General features: G+C 37.5%; 2 protein-coding genes and 1 pseudogene across 6 annotated transcripts; 2 read left to right on the plus strand and 1 right to left on the minus strand.

Annotated features, from left to right (window-relative positions):
- Window positions 1-517: 517 nt before the first annotated feature.
- Window positions 518-7,600, minus strand: LOC122083092 (protein BASIC PENTACYSTEINE6-like). 5 transcript variants are annotated; one of them, XM_042650772.1, is made up of 3 exons: window positions 7,356-7,600; window positions 2,138-2,213; window positions 518-1,985 (listed from the first exon to the last, which is right to left on the minus strand). In XM_042650772.1, exons 2-3 carry the CDS (start codon window positions 2,204-2,206, stop codon window positions 1,047-1,049), a joined length of 1,008 nt encoding a protein of 335 aa, XP_042506706.1. In that variant the 5' UTR covers window positions 2,207-2,213; window positions 7,356-7,600; the 3' UTR covers window positions 518-1,046. The 5 variants fall into 5 exon arrangements, with proteins under 5 accessions (XP_042506706.1, XP_042506705.1, XP_042506702.1 ...); XM_042650771.1 differs by having other exon boundaries at window positions 2,138-2,229; XM_042650768.1 differs by having other exon boundaries at window positions 2,138-2,217; window positions 7,356-7,599.
- LOC122084960 lies at window positions 5,914-9,216 on the plus strand (annotated as a pseudogene).
- Window positions 9,217-17,674: 8,458 nt separating this feature from the next.
- On the plus strand, window positions 17,675-18,924 carry LOC122084663 (histone H3.3). Its single transcript, XM_042653088.1, has 5 exons — window positions 17,675-17,810; window positions 17,939-18,042; window positions 18,133-18,209; window positions 18,290-18,380; window positions 18,483-18,924. Exons 2-5 carry the CDS (start codon window positions 17,971-17,973, stop codon window positions 18,651-18,653), a joined length of 411 nt encoding a protein of 136 aa, XP_042509022.1. The 5' UTR covers window positions 17,675-17,810; window positions 17,939-17,970; the 3' UTR covers window positions 18,654-18,924.
- Window positions 18,925-19,612: the final 688 nt, after the last annotated feature.

Consider the following 19,612-nt stretch of genomic DNA (forward strand, 5'->3'; position numbering starts at 1 on the left):
TTACTAAACGATTTTGCGGTTTCAGTGTAAACGAATCGATTCGATTTCGATAAACGGTTTCAATTACAAATTGACATCCTTACGGTACATGCTGCATAACTTCAGATATGAATGTGCTAATCACGAGAGTGGGAAAATTATGAAAATCCTATAAATGTTTATGAATCCTAAGATAGTTGGTGAACCATCCAGTGAAGGAAAACATTCTAATACTGATGATTCAAATAATGGTGCACAGAAATTCCATCTTGCAACTCTAAAGAACAATTTGGGTTTTCTCTGCGGTCAAGTAGATCATCCAATACTCTAGGCTCCAAATTTGTAATTTTTGTTTGAAATCGACTCACCCAATTTTGAAGAGGTTGGGTCAAAATTTCCTACATACCTTAATTTTACCATTTGATATAAAGTTTCATCAAGAACAGAGTTGGCCAAGGGGCTAAATTAAAGCACATGAAACATCCAAGAGTAAATGAAAAGTGCACAGTAATGCTTCAAAGTTCAAACACAGAGAAAATGCATATCAACACATAAGAGGGTATATATGATTGAAATTAAGTTTCCAATTTGACACATGGCCATTGGCCAATCCAAACTATTCCCTACATATCCAACAGTCAAAATTTGCTACCACTCCCAAGGCAGCCTTGTAGCAAGCATCTATAAATTCCTTTTGTCGATATTTGTCCATTAGACCTTTTTCCTAAAAAAGTATATGCAACGTTTCCTAAGTACGAAAAATGTAAATGGGGTACACCCCCCCCCCCCCCTGTTCCTTCTTACTTTTACTTTCCCCTCCAGAATTGGGGCTCAATGAGATGTAATCTCTTCCAAGCTTGGACGGCCCTTCAGATGGCTCAGTTCCCACCTCTGATTTGTCCATCCTTGGACATCTTTATATTCATTAAAGACCCCATTCTTCCCCCCCCCCCCCCCCCCTCCCCCTTTTTTTTTTTTGGGTGAACATTAAAGCCCGTTCTTTGAGTGACAAGCAGAAAAGATTAACCCGAAAGAATTGCCTACACATCTCCCGCCATCCTTACCAGCTACTTGATGGTAATATAGCGATTCGTCCCATGCTTGGCCCAGTGGTCCTTGAGATCCACGGGTGTTGACAGGTCATGACCCTCTGCAGCCAAGCGGGTAAGCAATTTAGTATAGGCACTTCCACTCATCTTACGTCCACCTTTGCGAGCATGGCGCTTGTTAGGTATTGCAGGAAGTGGATACACTGACAAGTTAGTGGTGCAGCAGGCAGACTGCCAACCCCCATTCCCCCATTTGTAGCACTGCTGAAGAGTTCCAGTGCACGAGCAAACTGGCACTGGCATGTTTGAGTCATCAAAAGGGACCTGGTTCAGTCCCAGGTCATGACCTTTCCAATCAGGCTTTGAAAATGCTATCTGCCTAACCCGATCCTCACCACCATCCCCACCGGTATTATCATGGCTATTCCTCCATTCATGTGTCTTGGCAATAGTTACCTTGTTCAAGTCCTCACCCCTTTTACAACCCTTTCTCAATGAATTTGACGTCTTCAATGATGTAGTCTTGGTTTCCTTCCTCATTCGCTTAGCACCCTGAGGCTTGACAGCTTCAGAAGCAGCTGCTGCTGATATAGGTATGGCCTCAGTTATGTGCATCTCCCTTCCATGGTAAGGAGATTCTGCCAAGTGAAGTTCATTATGATGGTGATGGTTCATGTGCTTTGTCCCACGTGGTGGACCACCGCCATTCATGGCATTTTCCCGATATTGAAGAGCTGCCAAGGCATTATCCCTTTCCATTATGGCACTGTTCCGCTCGGCAATGGCTGCATCTCTCTGCAAGATGGCCATCTCTCGTTCAGCCACAGCTGCCTTTTTTTCAGCAATGAGCAAATTTCGTTCTTGGATCATAGCATCCCTCTCGGCCATGATGGCCATAATTTGTTTCACTGTCAAGGCATGCTGCTGTTCCTTCATCTGATGTTGTGGATTCATCCACTGCAATAGAAACATAAAAGTGGGATCATAAGCAGAACTAGAGAAAGGCGAAGAGCAATGATTTTATTCATTTCTTAAAACATAGGTCTGAGATAAACACCAGTAACTAGGACTTGATGCCTTCTCAGCAAAAACATAATGGAGATTGATACCTGTGAGTGAACTGCTTTATAGTGATCAGGTTTGTGTCTTCCATTTTCGCGTTGGCCACCATCATCCATGTTGCATCTACCTTTTGCAGTAACTGCACAAATCAGTTTCTAGGTTCCACAAAAGTAGAAAATGCAACTGATCTTCCAAATCAGATCTTCTCTGGGGAAGAGGTAAACAGTTAAGGCTGTGTTTAGCCAGCCAAAATGCACAGTTTTATAATGGGGAACACTAGAAAGATGTTAGTTTTCTCATTAAAAACAAAACTAAAATTCACGTCAAATTGGTTTTTTATAACAGATAAAGTGCACCCACAAATTTTTTCTTTCTTCCTTTCTTTAGTTCCTTTTTTCTGCTGATTCCACCATATCTGACCTACTTCCTTGGGGAAATGTAAATTCTATGAGCGGTGGTAAAAAGGGAAGAGGCATCCCAGGGAAATGTTTCCATGAGCCATAAGTAACAAGGAAGAAGCCACCCCTCATTCTCCACCTGAATTTCTAACCATTTTATGACAACAAATTCTTTTAGCACAAGTATTTCTCATCTAGTATTTTAGTGAACGAATTAGCAAAATAGCAAAGCACAGAACATTATTTTCTTCGTGTTTTCTTCTTTCTGAAAATATGTTTTCTTTTCCATCCTCTTCTGGACAACCAAATAATCTAGTAAGCAAACAGTAATTACAAAGGGGGACTAAATAGAGCCCATCACCTCAAACGGACCTAAAGAATTATCACAAATAAAGGAGGCATGCTCAAGTGTCCTGATGAACAACAAGATTTTCTAATAATCACAATAATCTTGTTTAGCCCTCAAGTGTTCCGCATGCTCAACAGAGGGACTGTGTCCTGATGAAAAACAAGATTTTCTAATACTTTTGTGCAAATGCTGTAATGCCATCGGCTTTATTGCCAAGTGGCAAGAAGCAGGAGAGCTAGATCAGAACACTAGGCCAGGACATGTGGGTATCTCAAATCACATATTAATGAAGCCTGTGCCCACAATAGGAAAGAAGCAAATCAGTTTGAACAAATCAGGTCATGTGAAATGACTGCAGAAAGACTGCACACCATTTTTTTAATGAATAGCAACAAGATTTGTTCAGAATCAAAACAACAGAAAGTAAATAGCAAATTACAAAAAGTTTCCATGGGAATAAAACAGTGACCAAACAGACCCACCCCTCTAGAAACTTCATATCTGGTCATCAATGTAATATGGCATCTCACCACCAAAAGGAAATGGATTGTTTCTTTCCTATTGAAAAACAACACATTAAAACAAAATTAAACATAATGCAGTCTCCCCATCTCCATTTTGACTCCCCAACTCTGGACTGTGCCTAAATTAGAAGTGCCTTCAGCTGAAGTTAAATCAAGGCCTAGTTTTACACTTTATTTGCAAGAACAACTTTTACAAGGAATAAGAATTTTTATCAGATAGAAGCCTGGTTTCCCTCTCTGTATTACTGAAGACTGAATATTGGAACGACTGAGATCGTAGTGGTTTAGGCTCTGTTCAGAGAACCAGATCATCTGTTTCTCTCTGTAACTTCATGGGGTCTGTTAAGATTTAGAGTAGTATTCTTAGGAATGAACTGTTTGGATTTGAATATTATATCCCTTTGCAGTGTCTTTCGGGGATTAAAATCCTTTTAGATTGGCATTATTTTTTCATTGTTAATTGTTATTGATCAACCAGTCAACTGCAATCCTGCTCCTTCATCCTTTTCCCAGTGGATACTCAATACACAGCCTAGGTTCTCTTTTTCTTCTTCATTAGTATCAGCAACACCAGAAGTATTACTTTACCAAAAAACACCAGAAGTATATATTGCAAGGTAGATGTAACAAATACAACCAACGAGAGTTTCCCCGCCAGTATAGTTGCAGCTATATACAAAAACGACAGTAAGGAAAAGGTGCAGTGAACAGTTTTCATACAATTTTCCCCACCCCTGCAGTATGGATATCTTTAATACATTTAGTAGAACGCACAAGTTCCATACCAGTCCAAAGAAGTAACAAAAATGTTTATTATTTTCTTTTTCTCTTGGGTGGGGAAAAAGACATGTCCTCAAAGTTCTTCCATAGCAATCCTTGCAAACAGCTAAGCAAACTTTGGAAGGCACCAACTTCCGTAAATTTCTATAATCTTAAGTGGGCAATTAATTCTCTTGCACTTAACAAGAGATACTATTTCAATTCATAAGCAAGGTTTAATAGTACTAAATTCAAACCTCACAGAAAGAACATAAAATTCTTCAGTTTAAGAATGGAATAAACACTAACTCCTAAAACTTCAATTTTTCATCCCCGAATGATGATCCTTGGTGATCAAATTACTGGATGAACATAAAACACATCAATGGCTAAATCCAGCAATTTATCTACTCAAAACTAGCCCTAAAGATATCAGCATTCAGGGGAATATTGTAAGCAAGTCTTAAGAGATGCATCATAGATATACTGGAGAGTTTAGAAAACACATGAATACACATATAAAGCATAAAATAGTCGAATAAAACCACTACTCTCCAACATTGGCAGTAACTATGGAAAATCTATTGGCAGCAATTATTAATTATTTATCGATTTTTATTCAGCCACAATGAATGAAAACAAATATAAAAACAACAGGAGCTAATTTCTACAATTTAAATTTCTAAATCTAAAAAAAAAAAAAATTAAAAAAAAATTCCAAAGTTAATTAGGGCTATTATAGAATATCTAAAGAAACATCAGATATTATTTGTCAAAGGAAAAAAAATAAAACATACAGTTATATCCATAATAGAGTTCTCTTTTTTCACATTCTACACCAATCTTTGTTCTTTTAAAGCAGCCCAAATATGAAACAATAGAAAAGGTTGATCTTCAACCCAGTTAAATCTTTATTTCACTCATTTTTGTAGTACCAATGATCGTCTATAGGCTATGAAAAAAAGAGCATAGAATATCCTAGACTATCACCACTATTACTATTATCATTGTCTTTGAAATGCAGAGTTCCAGAAGTCAGGGTTATGATCAATCATATCCAGCGTTTCCAAGTTACTGGTATCTATCAGGCACAATATAACTGAAATCTTTTGGATTCTAGCATATCCAATTCCAATATGAAAAAAAAAACACACATGCAAACTCTTATGGATTTTCTTTTTCCTTTTTTAAATCCTTGCTTAAACACTGGTCAGGACAATCATATCAATGAGCCCCCTATATGGTTAAAAGCTTATGACAGCAATCAATGTGAGTCACTCAACTTCAATCAGGACCAGCAAGCCAAAGGAACCTAAAAAGCATCTCAGTTCTCAATTATGTAGAACCATGGTTCGAGAACTCGCCAAGATCTCAGTATTTTCTTAGTTTTGGGAGATCTTGAGACAATTCGTCAGATGATACACAAATAATACAAAATTTAGTACGAGATTTCGATATCTCGGCCTAGTTACTCGTTTCATGGTATCTCGATCGAAACGACTTAATCCATATGATATATATAGTCATTTCGATGAGATTGTGTCAAAATTTCGAGCCAGTAATGGTGAACTCGCAAGTCTCAGCTTTTTTTTTTTTGGTGCAATTTTTTTGCCAAATCACATCCTAGGGAGCTTGGAGCAAGTGTATTCACAGCTCAACATCAAAATTTGGAGTTGCTCTTCTGCCCAAGAACACTTGAAGGTAATAAAGTTTTCTCAAGAACAAATTATTTTTTTTTTCAACAAAATACAACATGATGAATACTTGATTCAATACTAAGAGTCTAGGGCACTATGACATGCATAAGGTGAGTAATCCACTTGAAGACTACAGTACTACTGTTGTTTACTCTCAACAATTACTAACAATTATCTATGATGCCTAATTTATTAAATGGTTTTTAATTTGATGTCTTTTAATTCCTAATGCTTATTGAAGTTGTTTTTCTCGAATTATATCATTTATGTTCTAGTAACACTTAAAATTGTGTGGAATAGCCTAGGGTAGAGATCATATAGCATAGGCTACCGTATGGTATGAAGTCAAAGTTCCAATTTGAGTTTGATTGTTTCAAATTAATGTTCCTGTTGTGTTTAGAATGCCTAAAATAGGCTGGATGACAAGTTTCATGACCTAATTTGGCAATATGGCCTTCGCAACCCAACCCCGAGACTTGTTGTAAAAAAACACACGGTTTCGGCTGATGTCTCATCAAATCTCGGTTTTGAGCCTGGTCAAAACCATTCCCAGAACCAAGTCCTCAAACCATGTGTAGAACAAGCTAAAAGCGTTAACATGTATTTAAGGAAAATTTGAAAACTTTATTACTCGATATATTGTGTGCAAAAAGGTTCATCAATGTCCCTTCATTTTATGCATTTTTAATGTGTGCAATTGGTCATTGAAACTATATTGAACATTGATGTCATTTTTCATAGGAATAAAAAATCTCCACAGACTGGATCCGAAGAAGTCCAAAAGTACCAAAACATTCCTAAATTTCAATCAACCAAAAAAATTAAAAAGATTTCTTTTTCAAGCTTCATTATCTGAAACAAAAATTTCAAAAAATTTCTAAAAACAAGAGCATGGACTAATTCGGATTGGAAGCATGATGCTTGATGTCAGTATCTCCATCGTGGGTTCTAAATTTTGGATGACCAATAGGCCAGGAAACTCCGTTATAGATCTTCAAGTCATATCTAGATTAGTTACGGTAAGATGCCTCTTTCAACACATTGACCAAGTAGATTTCGAAAAACCTTAAAAGCATAAACAATGCTCGAAATGAAAGTTCAAACGAACGGAGCAAAAAAATATTAATATCACTAATAACAATGAAAGTCAGGAGCAGCATAGAAAAACCAAAACTGAATGTAGAACATTTTCAAGCGTCAAGCGCTGGATGATCAAAGAATCACTTCCATAGAACATGTAGAAAGCAGAAAACCGCCAATCATAAACATCCAAATCAACGTCTTAAACCCACCGAAGCTAGGGTTTTTTTTTTTCTTTTCCTCTTTTGTGCATTCATAAACAGCAATCTAAAGTAAAATCGAACATAAAACTACCACAGCGTACATAAAAAGATGAAATAAATGTGAACTACATAGCTCTCCCTACCAGAAAACAGAATCATCATCATTGATACAGGAAAGGTATAAAACATCGAATGATGGGACGAAAGGGGTGGGCGATCAAAGAAGATGAAATCTGTAGAGAAATTGAAGCATACCTCCAACGTTGACAGACGAAGGAGACGGATTTGCAGAAATTAATCGGAGAAAGCTCGTCTGAGAAATTCTCTGTGAACAGTTCAATGAGTAGAATCAATTTTATACGTCTCTGCTACTGCTTCTACTAATGTGACCCAGGTTTCCCTCTAATAAGCAATTTTAATGGTGTTTTAAGATGGAAATTAGAGCTTCAGTTCTGTACCCCGCGATTTATCAGTTTAAAGTGTTTACAGCTTCCTTGTCCCGTTGATACCTCATCCATTGTAGGTCATAATTGAAGATTTCAATTAGACATCTCGATTTATGATTTGTGTAGGTCATAGACAGAAAATATCAATAGCCTTATCAGCCAATAAATTCATGAACATCGATCGGGTACTGATCGTATGGTAGTTATGCAAAGAGTAGCCATAGACTATCCTCGTGATTTGCAACTCCTTTAGTGTGGCGTTAAAAAAGGCTAAAATTTTAGATTTACCAAATTACCCATCCAATTTTTGCTTAATCAAATTAAATTAAAAAAAAAAAAATGTTATTGATGTAACAAGAGTGGATTACGTTTGGAAAAATAACAAAATGGTGAAAAGACTAATACACAAGAGCAATAAGACATTAAAAGGTAATTAATGGGGGTGAATTAGACTTTTTATTTCTTTTATTAGAAATTGATGATTGTATTGTAAATTAACAATTAAAAGGGCATTTTTGTCCTTTCGTAATGTACTCCCCTGTCCCTACCTTTACCTCTCTTGTTTCAGGTCAAAATTTCCGCGGCAAGGTAGGCGAAGACAACCGACCCATCATCATCATTTTCTTTTCTTTTCTCTTTCTCTCCTGCTTGTTGCCAACCCACAACATCGTCTTCCTGAGAGCAGCCATTACGCCCCTACTCTCCAGTGCCTTACTTTATTTCTTCTCTACTCTGAAACTTAATCACCTTCTATGATGTCCTAATTGTAGAGTAAAGCTCTCCAACTTGAATCTCTTTCTCTGTTTTTTCATTTTTTTTCGTGGATTATTGTTGCTTGTCGCATCTATATATGGGGAATTGGAATCGGAACAAGAGAAGGTGGAGAGGATGGCGATAGATCCCTCCAACTCATTTGGTCTTTTCTCCTGGGAATTTGCTCGTCGACCTGGGTTTCCCCTGTTGGGAACCACCAGCACATGATCTTATTGGATATTGCGTTTTATAGTCAAAATCTGTTTCAGAAGGACATTTTCTCAAATATTGGATGGATTCCTAGTGCAAAGACGATGAGTGTTGTAGATGTGTTCAAGATCGCGAGGGCTCAGACACTGATAGCACCTTGCTGTATTGTTCCTGGGTATTGGTTCACATTGGCGTTCATCAACGTCATAGGGAGGTTTTGGATCCAATTGATGGGGTTCTTCATGATGACGGTGTTTATGTTCGCATTGGCCATTCCATACAAACATTGGCATCACCATAACCATCTTGGGTTCGTGGTATTGTACGCCTTCACCTTCTTCTTCGCAAATTTCGGGCCAAATTCGACCACATTCATGGTACCGATGAAGATATTCTGGGCGAGGTTGAGGTCGACGTGTCATGTGACATCGGCGGAGGCAAGGAAGGCAAGAGCCATGACAAGGGCTTTTGGGTTCCTTTACGCTGCGCAAAACAAGGACAAGCCGTTGGCGGACCCTGGGTACCCAGCTGGTATTGGAGTTAGGAATGCCCTCTTCATGCTTGATGTGGTTAACTTCTTTGGGATGATGTTTACGCTGGTGCCGGAGTCAAAAGGCAGGTCAATCGAGGAAATCTTCGGTGAGAACAAGAGTGATGATACAGTAGCAGGGACGAGTTATGACAGCAGCAGAACAGTTCCTACTTAGCCATTTTGAAAGTATTTATTTGACGGGCAACTACCACATCTTACTAGTATTTTCTTAATTTGGATTACAGATTGATTGAGTGAGTCGCTGAGTTGAATTGTTCAATGAGAAGGAAGACAATCGACGGAGAGATACAAAGACAGGAAGCAAGAGAGAGAGAGAGAGAGAGAGAGAGAGAGAGAGAGAGAATGGGAAAGAGACGTATCTACAAGAGAGTTGCCTCATGCCCTAAAAACAAATGTAGTTTAGAACTTCGAGACCTGCAAATAGGAAAAATAAAAAAATTTGGAGAGAGAGAGAGAGAGAGAGAGAGAGGAGATGCTACCTTCGGGATCTTCCACACTGCCAGAGACGAGAGAGGCGGGATAGATGATTTTGGGGAAGATGGATTGTGTTCAATTACCATTTAATCATTTATTACGAAATTTTGATTGAGTTTATTTTATTTTTTATTTTTTATCTTTTCATTTAAATTTGAACAATCAGTGTGATTTTATTTAATTACCCCTTAAATTTATTTCCATTTGCATCCTTTACTATAATTTTAAGAGGGTAATAAATGTCTTGTTGTGTTTGGATAAATAACAGACCCTTGTTATATTAATAATTTCTCAAAAAAAAATGGTATTACAAAAATTAAAATCTTGTTAAAAGTTGAAACCAAGGTTAAAAAAAAATTATAAATTTTCATCTGATTGATTAAATAAAAAAAAAAAAAAGAGTTCCACAATAGATAAAAGGAAAATTATCTTGTACCACCCTTGTTTTTTAAACTTATGGCATATACCACCCTAAAGTGTCAAAAATATCTAATGCATACCCTATTTTGAAGAAATAATGTCTCTTACATCTATTGTTTGAGCCTACGAACAACAACAACGGTTTTGTCTATCCTCTGTGTTAGTACACACTCTATTTTTGGTTAGTTGTGAGTACTCTAGCACATGCCTTGCATTTCTTCCTTAATATTATACCATGATTTTGGGGACTTTATGTCATGATCTTCTATTCGGTTCTGATGTGAGATTACTTAGGTCTGAAAATTGTTTGGTTGTAATATTTAAGCTACTTGTGTATGGATTTGATACAGATCTCATTCTCAAATTGATGAAATTGGGTAAATTTATGAAATGGGGTAAATGATACATACTTCTATTCATACAGATTTTATCTGTGACGTTTAAGCTACTTGTGTATACATTTGATATAGATTTCATTCTCAAATTAATGAAATGGGGTAAATGATACAGATTTCATTTGAAGTGTGATTTCATTATAAATTATTGTTTGGTTGTGATATACAGACTAGTTATGTATGCATTTGATACCTTCTTTTGATGCTAGTTGGTATTGTTTCTCAACTGTGCTATACATGCTTTTGTTGGTTAACCAATGGAGACTTTGTTTCAAATACGTTACATATACAATGAAAGACAGGAAAAGGTAGTAGTGGACCTAAATATGTATTATATGGTTGAGATGGTTTCTGATGTATATAACACTGTGATAAGAGAGTATGCACCTGTAGGCCATACAATCAACTTTAGATTGAAGTGTATATTATCCAATCTTGATGAAATGGATTTGATTAATGAGTAGTCTTTCTTGAAATTGTTCACTGTGCATGATATTGGGACTACTATGAAAGTATATGCGTATGGTCTGACTGTAAGTAAGGCCACTGTTGGTGATTACACCATCAATGGCTATGATGGTGCAGTGATTCCCATATTGGAACTTAGAGGAAGGGGCCATTTCAATGACACTCCAAGTATGACTGAATGGAGTTCTAGGCCTAGTAACCATACTGTTAAAAGAGGTGGTGGTACGAGTAAAGCTATTAGCAGTGCAGCCACTTGTGGTCCTGGTGCAGTAAGGATAGAGAATTTGAGTGCTTCTAATATAGAGGTAGTGTCTAACTTTGAAGAGAATGTATCAACTGTTAGTAAGAGTTTTGTAACTGTTAGAGGAAGTGGTACATCTTCAGATATTGCTAAGGCTAAAAGCAATACTACTGCTACTGCTGAGAGTAAGGGAACTGAGATTAATGATGAGTTGATGACTCCTCATGTTATTTATGATTCATCTGGGGATGATAGTGATCATGAATGTGAAGATGATAGTGACAATGATTATGTTGAATTAGATGATAGCTTTTCTGATTGTGATGAGGGTGGTGATACCAATATTGAGAATGAAGATGGTGATGGTAAATCAGACGATGCAGAGAAAACTTCAAATGATTCAGATGTGTCAGGGTACAATTCTGATGATTACCATGGCACATATGACAGAGAGCAAGACATAGATTTAGATTCAAGAGTGAAGTTAGAAAAGGGGAACATATTCTATGATGTTGACCACTTCCGGGAAAATTTACAAAACTAGGTTATACAAGAAGGGTTTGAGATCTTGAGGACAAAAAATGAAAGGACAAGATTTACAACTGTGTATGATGTTGATGGTTGCAATTAGAGAATACATGCATCTCTCACTAGGGATAAAGCAAACTTCAAGATCAAGTCAATAGGTCCATCACATACATGCTCCAATCCACCCACAAAAAATAAGAGTATTGCGTACAAATTGTTAGCAAGGAAGCCGAGACCTATACTTAAAGTAGAGCCAAACATGAGTGTCAAAACCATGATTTCAGTGTTGCACCAAAAGTATGGTTTGAAGCACATAGCTTGTAGTGCTATAGAGCTCGTATTATAGCAAGAGGAGAAACTACTGCCTACTATGAGTATGGTCATCTTCTAAGAAGACGTAACCCTGGTACCATACGAGAGACATGACTTTACTAAGAATCCACAATTCAAGAGATTATTTGTTTGTCTTCAAGCTTGCAAGAATGGGTTTTTGGATGGATGTAGACCCTTTATAAGTCTAGATGGATGTCATGTGAAGGGGAGGTATGGAGGTGTGCTATTGTCTACAATCTCAGTTGATGGGAACAATGGAATATATCCAGTGGCCTTCAATATTGTTGAAGTAGAGAACAAGGATAGCTAGATATTTTTCTTACACTGTTTGGAATCAACTTTGAGGTTGCATGACTTGGACATAGTTCTTACCTTTATGTCTAACAAACAGAAGGTGAGATTCTTTAACTTGTTTGGTTATTATTTAGAATATTAACTTAATATTTCTTTTCATAATAATGGAAATTTGTATGCTTGTTATAGGGTCTTGCAGATGCTATAGCTGGCATATTCCCAGGAGCACATCACAGAAACTACTGCAGACATCTGTATAGTAATTTTAAAGCATCATTCCCTGGACTGTTGTTGAAGACCCAATTCTGGATTACATGCAAAGCACCTAATGAGTTCATCTACAACAAGGAAATGGAAAAAATTAAGGAGGTCAATAAGGAAGCTTATGATTGGTTGGTGAAGAACAACCAATCCTCAATGTGGTGTAGGCATGCATTCGATAAAAGAGCCAAGAGTGATTATGTAATGAACAACATGACTGAGTCTTTCAACAATTGGATTGGAGAATTGAGGAGTAAGCCTATCTTGACTTTAGTTGATGAACTTAGATGTAAGTTGATGAAAAGGCCAGACAAAAGATATAAAAAAGTTGCAACTATGGAAGGCAGGGTAACTCCATGTATCAGGAAGAAGTTGGATTTGATAGTAGATGAAACAAGGTTTTGTAATGCAATTCCATCAGAAAATGAAGAGTTTGAGGTCGTAGATGGGAGGTCCAGAGTGGTTGTACACTTGTTGAACAAGACATGTTGTTGCAAGGCATGGGATGGAACTGGAATCCCTTGAAAGCATGCTGTAGCAGCCATTAGGTTCATAAGATGTGATGTTGAAGCATACTGTGACCCATTTTACAGTATAGAAAAATACCGATTGTCACATAGGGAGATGATTCACTCAGTTCCATATCTGGCAACTTTGGAAGCTATTAGTGATGCCAATGAAGTGTGGCAGCCTCCACCATTGAAGAGATTACCAGGTAGACCTAAAAAAAATAGGAATAGGGAACCTGGTGAGGATGCGCCTGGAGAGCTAAGGAAAATGAAGGGTTATATGGTTCAGTGTGAAATATGTAAGAAATAATGACATAATAAGAGGACTTGCCCGAGAGATGTAAGTGATAATGAAAAACCACCTTCTAGGCCAAGAGGTGGTTTGAAGGTAATGACGTTAAGTACCTACTGAATTTACCTTTAGTGTTTTGGTTTGGTTGAAGCATAATAATTAATGTTATGGTTTGCTTGAAACTAATTAATCTTGCTGTTTATGTGTTGATTACTTCATGTGTAGAGGAAGAATTCTGATGTTGACCATGATGAAACTCTCAGCTCACAGATGGTAACCAGATCACAAGCTACAACTACAGGAAGTCAACCCACTGTTAAAGAAAGACAAAGGGATAGAATGGCTAAGAAGGCAACATTGATGGCAGCAAAGAGAGCTAGTAAAAAATGGGAGAGTGGAAGGAAAAATTAAAGAATGATGGAGTTTGTGATATTTGATATATATTATCCTTTTATGGATGTTTCAGAATTTGTGGATGGGAATCTTGGTTGAACTTGTTTTAATTTAGTCTTGGTGGAACATATGTTGGTATTCTGTTGACGTGGAATCCCTTATTTGGAACTTGTTTTATTTAGTCTTGGTGGAACAGATTGTTCATGTAAGAAATTGTGGTTGGGTTTTTTCAGGTCTTTTTCTGATTGAAGTTGGACTTCTTGTCATGAATATGAATTGATCTTGTTGTTATGAGTATGGATGGAACTTGTTATGGATGTGAATGGAAGTTGAGATGTTAATGATAGAACTTGTTGTTATTATAAGTAAGAATTGGAAGGATTTTGAAACATATACTTGAAGCATACTAAGACCCAAATAACTTCATTGATAGGGATCACATGATCTACCCAAATTTTCCTTCCATTAATAAAGATCACATGGTCTATCTCAATACAATTTTTTCTACTTAACTTATCAACTAAAATAGATGAAAATCAACACTAATACAACTATTACAATATGACCCATCATATTGAGGGTATCCTTCAAATTATGGAAATCTTTAGCAAGATTTTTGAACTCTTCCATCAGTTGCTCCGTTTGAACATTACTAGCATCTATAGTTGTTGGAGTAGTTCCTCTAGTCACATTACATTCATTTGGTGCATCCACGGACACATACCAGCAAAAGAAGCCACAATCACCTTCTGGGAACTCCGGGCAACAATAATAGAGTTTGTTCATGTTTTTAGCGGATTCAGATATTCTCACTGATGCTCGTCTCTGACATCCACACCTTATGTTCCGATACTTTAGAGGGGCTTGGGAGTTGTTGGAGTCACTAACAGTATTTGTTGACATATTTTACCAGCAAATGATCGACCATAAAAGTAACAAAATTAATGGTGGTATTTTAAATTGGGAAAAAACAAGACAATTTTAGGATGATTGAATAAGCAGGTAGTTAGTATTGATTTTCAGGAGAAAAAAAGATTTTCAACCTCACAGAGAAACAACTTTGATGGGTTAAAGCACTCTAAGGAGGATGTGATCATTTTGAGAACATCCAAAAAATTGTACACAACAAGTCCATACTTTTTCAACAATCATAGAACATCAAGGTCTCAACTGGTAGCAGATTTGAAAACGGTAGCAAATGTGAGAATGGTTCATCCCCAAAATCGAATTCTGAATACCCTCTAACACATATCAATGGTTGAAACGCAAAATCCAACTTTGAAACATATCAATTGTGAAATCTGGGTTTGAAAGAAGGCAATGAACTTTTATAATGTGAAATATGAGTTTGAAACAAGACAGTGAATCTTTAAAAATGGAAAATCTGGGTTTGAAAGAATGAACCTTTAAACATGGAAAAATCAGGGTTTGAAAGAAGGCAATGAATAGAAGAAAGGGAAAAACTATTCCTACGATTCAAACTCTCACCTTACTTGGCCGCTGCTACTTCGATGGAGGTGTGGTGGTGGATGTTACGGTTGCAGGTTCTTCTCGAATGCTCAGCCTCAATCAATGTATCATCTCCTTCGACAGAACCTCAATGTCTCCTACTAAAATGGTTGAGCTTCCATGCCTTCTGCTAGGATCAATCTTCAACGTCTCCTGGTAGGATCGAGCTTCAGTGTCTTCATTATAGGGTTCAAGAGAACAACCCTTCTCCTGGTTAATCGTTTGAATAGAGATAAATCGATTTGAAGAGAAGAAAGAGAACTGCCCTTCTCTAACCTTATATTTATTTTGAAGGTCAAAAGAGTAATTTTAATTTTTAAAGTAACGATGTTAGACTTTAGGGGTACGGTTGATATTTTTGACACTTTAGGGTGGTATATGCCATAAGCTTCAAAAGCAGGGGTGGTACAAGATAATTTTCCTAGATAAAATAGCGTTGTAAGTTATAACTAAGATTGGTAAAAGGAAATTATATATATATATATATATATATATATTTGTATATCACCTCTTTTTTCATCAAATTAAATATCTTCAAATCACATGTTTTCTCAAAAAAATTAAGCTTTTAGTAAAGTCACAATGACAAGTCAGTCTCCTTTGATCGGTCAATTTCAATTATTTTGACAATGTTTCTACACAATTACATTAAATAACAGAGAAGTATTTCTTGTGGGGAAGTGCAGTTGATACTATGCCTATGGAATAGTCAATAGGAGGACACGAGGAAGAATCAACAGATGAGTCATTTTCCATTTCATGGGGGCGACCCGGTCTTCAAATCACATGTTTTCTCAAAAAATATTTAGCTTTTAGTAAAGTCATAATGACATTTTGACAATGTTTCTACACAATTACATTAAATAACGGAGGAGTGTTTCCCGTGGAGAAGTGTAGTTGATACTATGCCTATGGAAGAGTCAATAGGAGGACACGAGGAAGAATCAACAAATGAGTTTATTTTGCATTTCATGGGGGGTGACTCGGTCATTTACCCCCATGTGTCTAGGCGTAGAGGCCACCCCCCACATAAAACCATTTTCTGTAAATAACTTTTGGGAATTTTAAGGGGAAGTCAAAAGTATTATGAGGTTGTGGCACGTGAGATTGTGAGGTTTCAAACTTGGGCAATTCCTGTACCTCACATCACCGTTAGGCATTTTTTGAGGACGAAGTCTTTACACGATTCTTAAAGTCTCAATAGTGTTTCCTTCGATCTTTGAATTGTCAATCATCATGACCCAAAAAGTTTAGGATTCACCCTCTCTTGTAGCATTTCTACTCCCAAGGATGCTTATTTGCATTTACTTACCTTGTAAGTTATGTCCACATTTACACAATTTTTTTTTTTTAAGAAGCTATTGGTTTTGCAATCCTCTAATCATGAAGACCTGTTTCCACAAAAATAAAATAAAATAAAATAACATAAAAATAAAAAATCATGAAGACCCTGTCAATGACATGTATGATAACATGGTTATTCTGCTCATTGATTTCGGATATTTTATCTCCAAACCTTGTGTATCTCATGACGTTTAACTCACCATTTATGTTCTTTAACATTTAATCCTCCTCCCTCCACCCTCCTCTCTCTCTCATCACTTAAACAATCTTTTTTACCGTTTGTTTTGACGGTTCCTGGAGTCCTTTGTGCTAGTCTGCTGGTAGGGGAGTAATCTTATGGGATTCAGGTGGTATCTTTCTCACTGCCAAGTGGAAATGGAGTTTCACGACTACTGCTTGCACCGCTGAGCTTGAAAGCCTTCGGGACGGTCTCCATCTCGCTCTTAGTCTGGGTTTGCGTACGCTCATTGTCTTCTCGGATTACTTCTCCGCTATCGCTTTCCTCAATGGCCAGAATTGCTCCCTTGACTAAGCTGCTCACGCCATTGCCCTAGACATCCGCGACTTGCTGGGATTGTTCGAGCACGTCATCTTCTGTTTTTTTCACCGGGCTAACAATAGGTTAGCAGATTTCCTTGCCTCTAGAGCTCTTAAGCTCAGGCTTTCACACGTTTGGTGGTCTATCCTACCCCCCCTTTTGTAAATCCTCGTCTCGTTCATGAACAACGCTTTGTAAGGTCCTCATTTTTCTAATAAACTTTGTTTTCTCAGGCCAAAAAAAAAAAAAGATTTAAAAATTAACTGCACAATAAATAAAAATAATTACTGACGAAGAAACAGGAAGAGTTCGCCCAAAAATAAACATGTGGAAAAGCTACACTGGGTCATAACACAGAGATATTGGTCACAAGCTTGCACCCTTGGAGTGAGTCGGGAGATTTTACCCGGACCCAGACCTGGACCTATGCCCGAACCCGAATGTACGGTATATGTAATTATGTATGTGGGAAACGAAAAAGAAAAGGTTTGGGAAAAACACGTGACACACGCACGGTGTCGATCTTTATCCAATAGAATTGACCAATCAGAATGAAGCACACGGATCGTGTGCGTTTTTCCAAACCATCTTCTCCCTCGACACGGATCGTGAAAACCAGTCCTTTCTCTTTCACGCATATATAAACAAAGCCGTTACCGTTCTTTGTCCAACGCTTATCGTTTTCTGTGTCTCAGCCGAAGATAAAAGGCTGTTGTCGTTCCAACACGATTGTATTTCTCTCCGATTGGGTAAAGATAACTGATCTTCTTGAATTTCCTTTCTTTGTCCTCTTATTAGTATGATTTATTTGTTCGATTCGTAGAGTGAAAACGAGAGATTGTTTTATCTGATCGCTTCCATTTCTTGTAATTTGCAGTTATTGTCTTCATCTATTAATCTGCAAGAGATATGGCTCGTACGAAGCAAACAGCGCGTAAATCTACGGGAGGAAAGGCCCCAAGGAAACAGCTCGCTACGAAGGTTTGCTTCCCTTAATTTATTTTGCTTTTGATCTTTTCTGAAAACTAGCTGTTTTGGGTAATTTGAACTTATTTTACGATCTATGTGAAGGCTGCGAGGAAATCTGCTCCGACGACCGGTGGGGTAAAAAAGCCTCACAGATATCGCCCAGGAACAGTCGCCCTTCGGTATGTACTCATAACACGACTCTGACTCTGTTTTATCTTGTTTGCAAGTCCTTATTCATTGAAACCCTAATTGATGACAGAGAAATTCGGAAGTACCAGAAGAGTACTGAGCTTTTGATCCGGAAGCTTCCCTTCCAACGTCTGGTTCGTGAGATTGCCCAGGACTTCAAGGTATTTCTCTATAGATCCTTTATATATGTCTTGTGTGTTTTTTTTTTTTTAATTTCAATTTGTTTCTGCACTCCTGATGCATTTTTCTCTTGAATTTGTCAGACGGATTTGCGGTTCCAGAGCCATGCAGTGCTTGCGCTCCAGGAGGCTGCGGAGGCATATCTTGTGGGTTTGTTTGAAGACACTAATTTGTGCGCAATCCATGCCAAGAGAGTGACTATCATGCCCAAAGATATTCAATTGGCGAGGCGAATCCGCGGTGAACGAGCTTAGACGTGCAGTGCAGAAGGAATTATTAATAGCGCATAGGACATTTTAATTTAATTTCCCCTCTTTTTCTGGGCAACATTCAACATTTTTCCGTGTTCAGTTTCATTGCATAGGCGCTCTGTATATATTACTCATATCAGTGCTTCAATGGCAACTATATTTTTGGAAGTCTTTGGAAGTCTCTGTGGTTGCTTTCTTTCTTTTTTGTTCGGATTCCTTTGATGGGATGTTATGGAATAAAAACAAGATTGAATGTCACCTGGAATTGATCTTATGAAGTTTGTGTTTAGTGGGCGTGAATGAATTTTTTTTTTTCCTTTTCTTTTCTTCTCTGTGTTCCATCTCCCATGGTTTTGAAGCACGTTCACTTAATCGGTCTGAGAGTCGCTCCGTTGGCAAATTCGTTGCTTATTGGTGTTTTATTTATTTATTTATGGTTTTACTATTCTCTGTTTACTTAGAGGGGAATTGGGCTTTGAAGTGCCTGTTCTTGCGATAGTAAGTGCAGAGTCCCATCACCACCAAAGCCTCCACCACGGTCTCCACAGCCCCTGCTAGGCAACTCCACCTCTACGCGGGGAGGAGCACAGCTATACCAAGCTTGTGAGGTGTACATGCGTGAGCGTGACTAAAAATAATTTAGTGTTAAAAAAAGGAAATTCTACAAAACTCAACCCTACCCTTAAAAGGCCCAACCGTAGCTGGCTGATGCCCGGCACTGACTGACTTTGATTGGGTCGGGTTAGGAAGGGTTGGTTCTAATTTTAGCAAAAGTTTCTAACCTTGGCCCTATTTTTGTAAGCAGGTTTGGGATCTATACCGAATATTTGAAGCCATTAAGGGAATTTTGTACCTGACTTGGATTAAATGATATTATTATAATTTTTCTTTATATTAAAATAATAATAATAATAATAATAATTTTGCTGTCACTGTTAGAATAATATCCTTTTTTTTTTTTT

Source organism: Macadamia integrifolia, chromosome 7 (assembly GCF_013358625.1).
Source record: "Macadamia integrifolia cultivar HAES 741 chromosome 7, SCU_Mint_v3, whole genome shotgun sequence".
Classification (NCBI taxonomy): Eukaryota; Viridiplantae; Streptophyta; class Magnoliopsida; order Proteales; family Proteaceae; genus Macadamia; species Macadamia integrifolia.

Bases quoted from the DNA above. Each gene is read 5' to 3' on its own strand.
- LOC122083092 (XM_042650772.1), bottom strand. From the start codon at position 2,206: ATGGATGATGGTGGCCAACGCGAAAATGGAAGACACAAACCTGATCAC. The intron at 1,986-2,137 runs GTATCAATCTCC...TTTCTATTGCAG, and splicing joins ATAAAGCAGTTCACTCACAG to TGGATGAATCCACAACATCA.
- LOC122084663 (XM_042653088.1), top strand. From the start codon at position 17,971: ATGGCTCGTACGAAGCAAACAGCGCGTAAATCTACGGGAGGAAAGGCC. The intron at 18,210-18,289 runs GTATGTACTCAT...AATTGATGACAG, and splicing joins CCAGGAACAGTCGCCCTTCG to AGAAATTCGGAAGTACCAGA. The intron at 18,381-18,482 runs GTATTTCTCTAT...TGAATTTGTCAG, and splicing joins AGATTGCCCAGGACTTCAAG to ACGGATTTGCGGTTCCAGAG.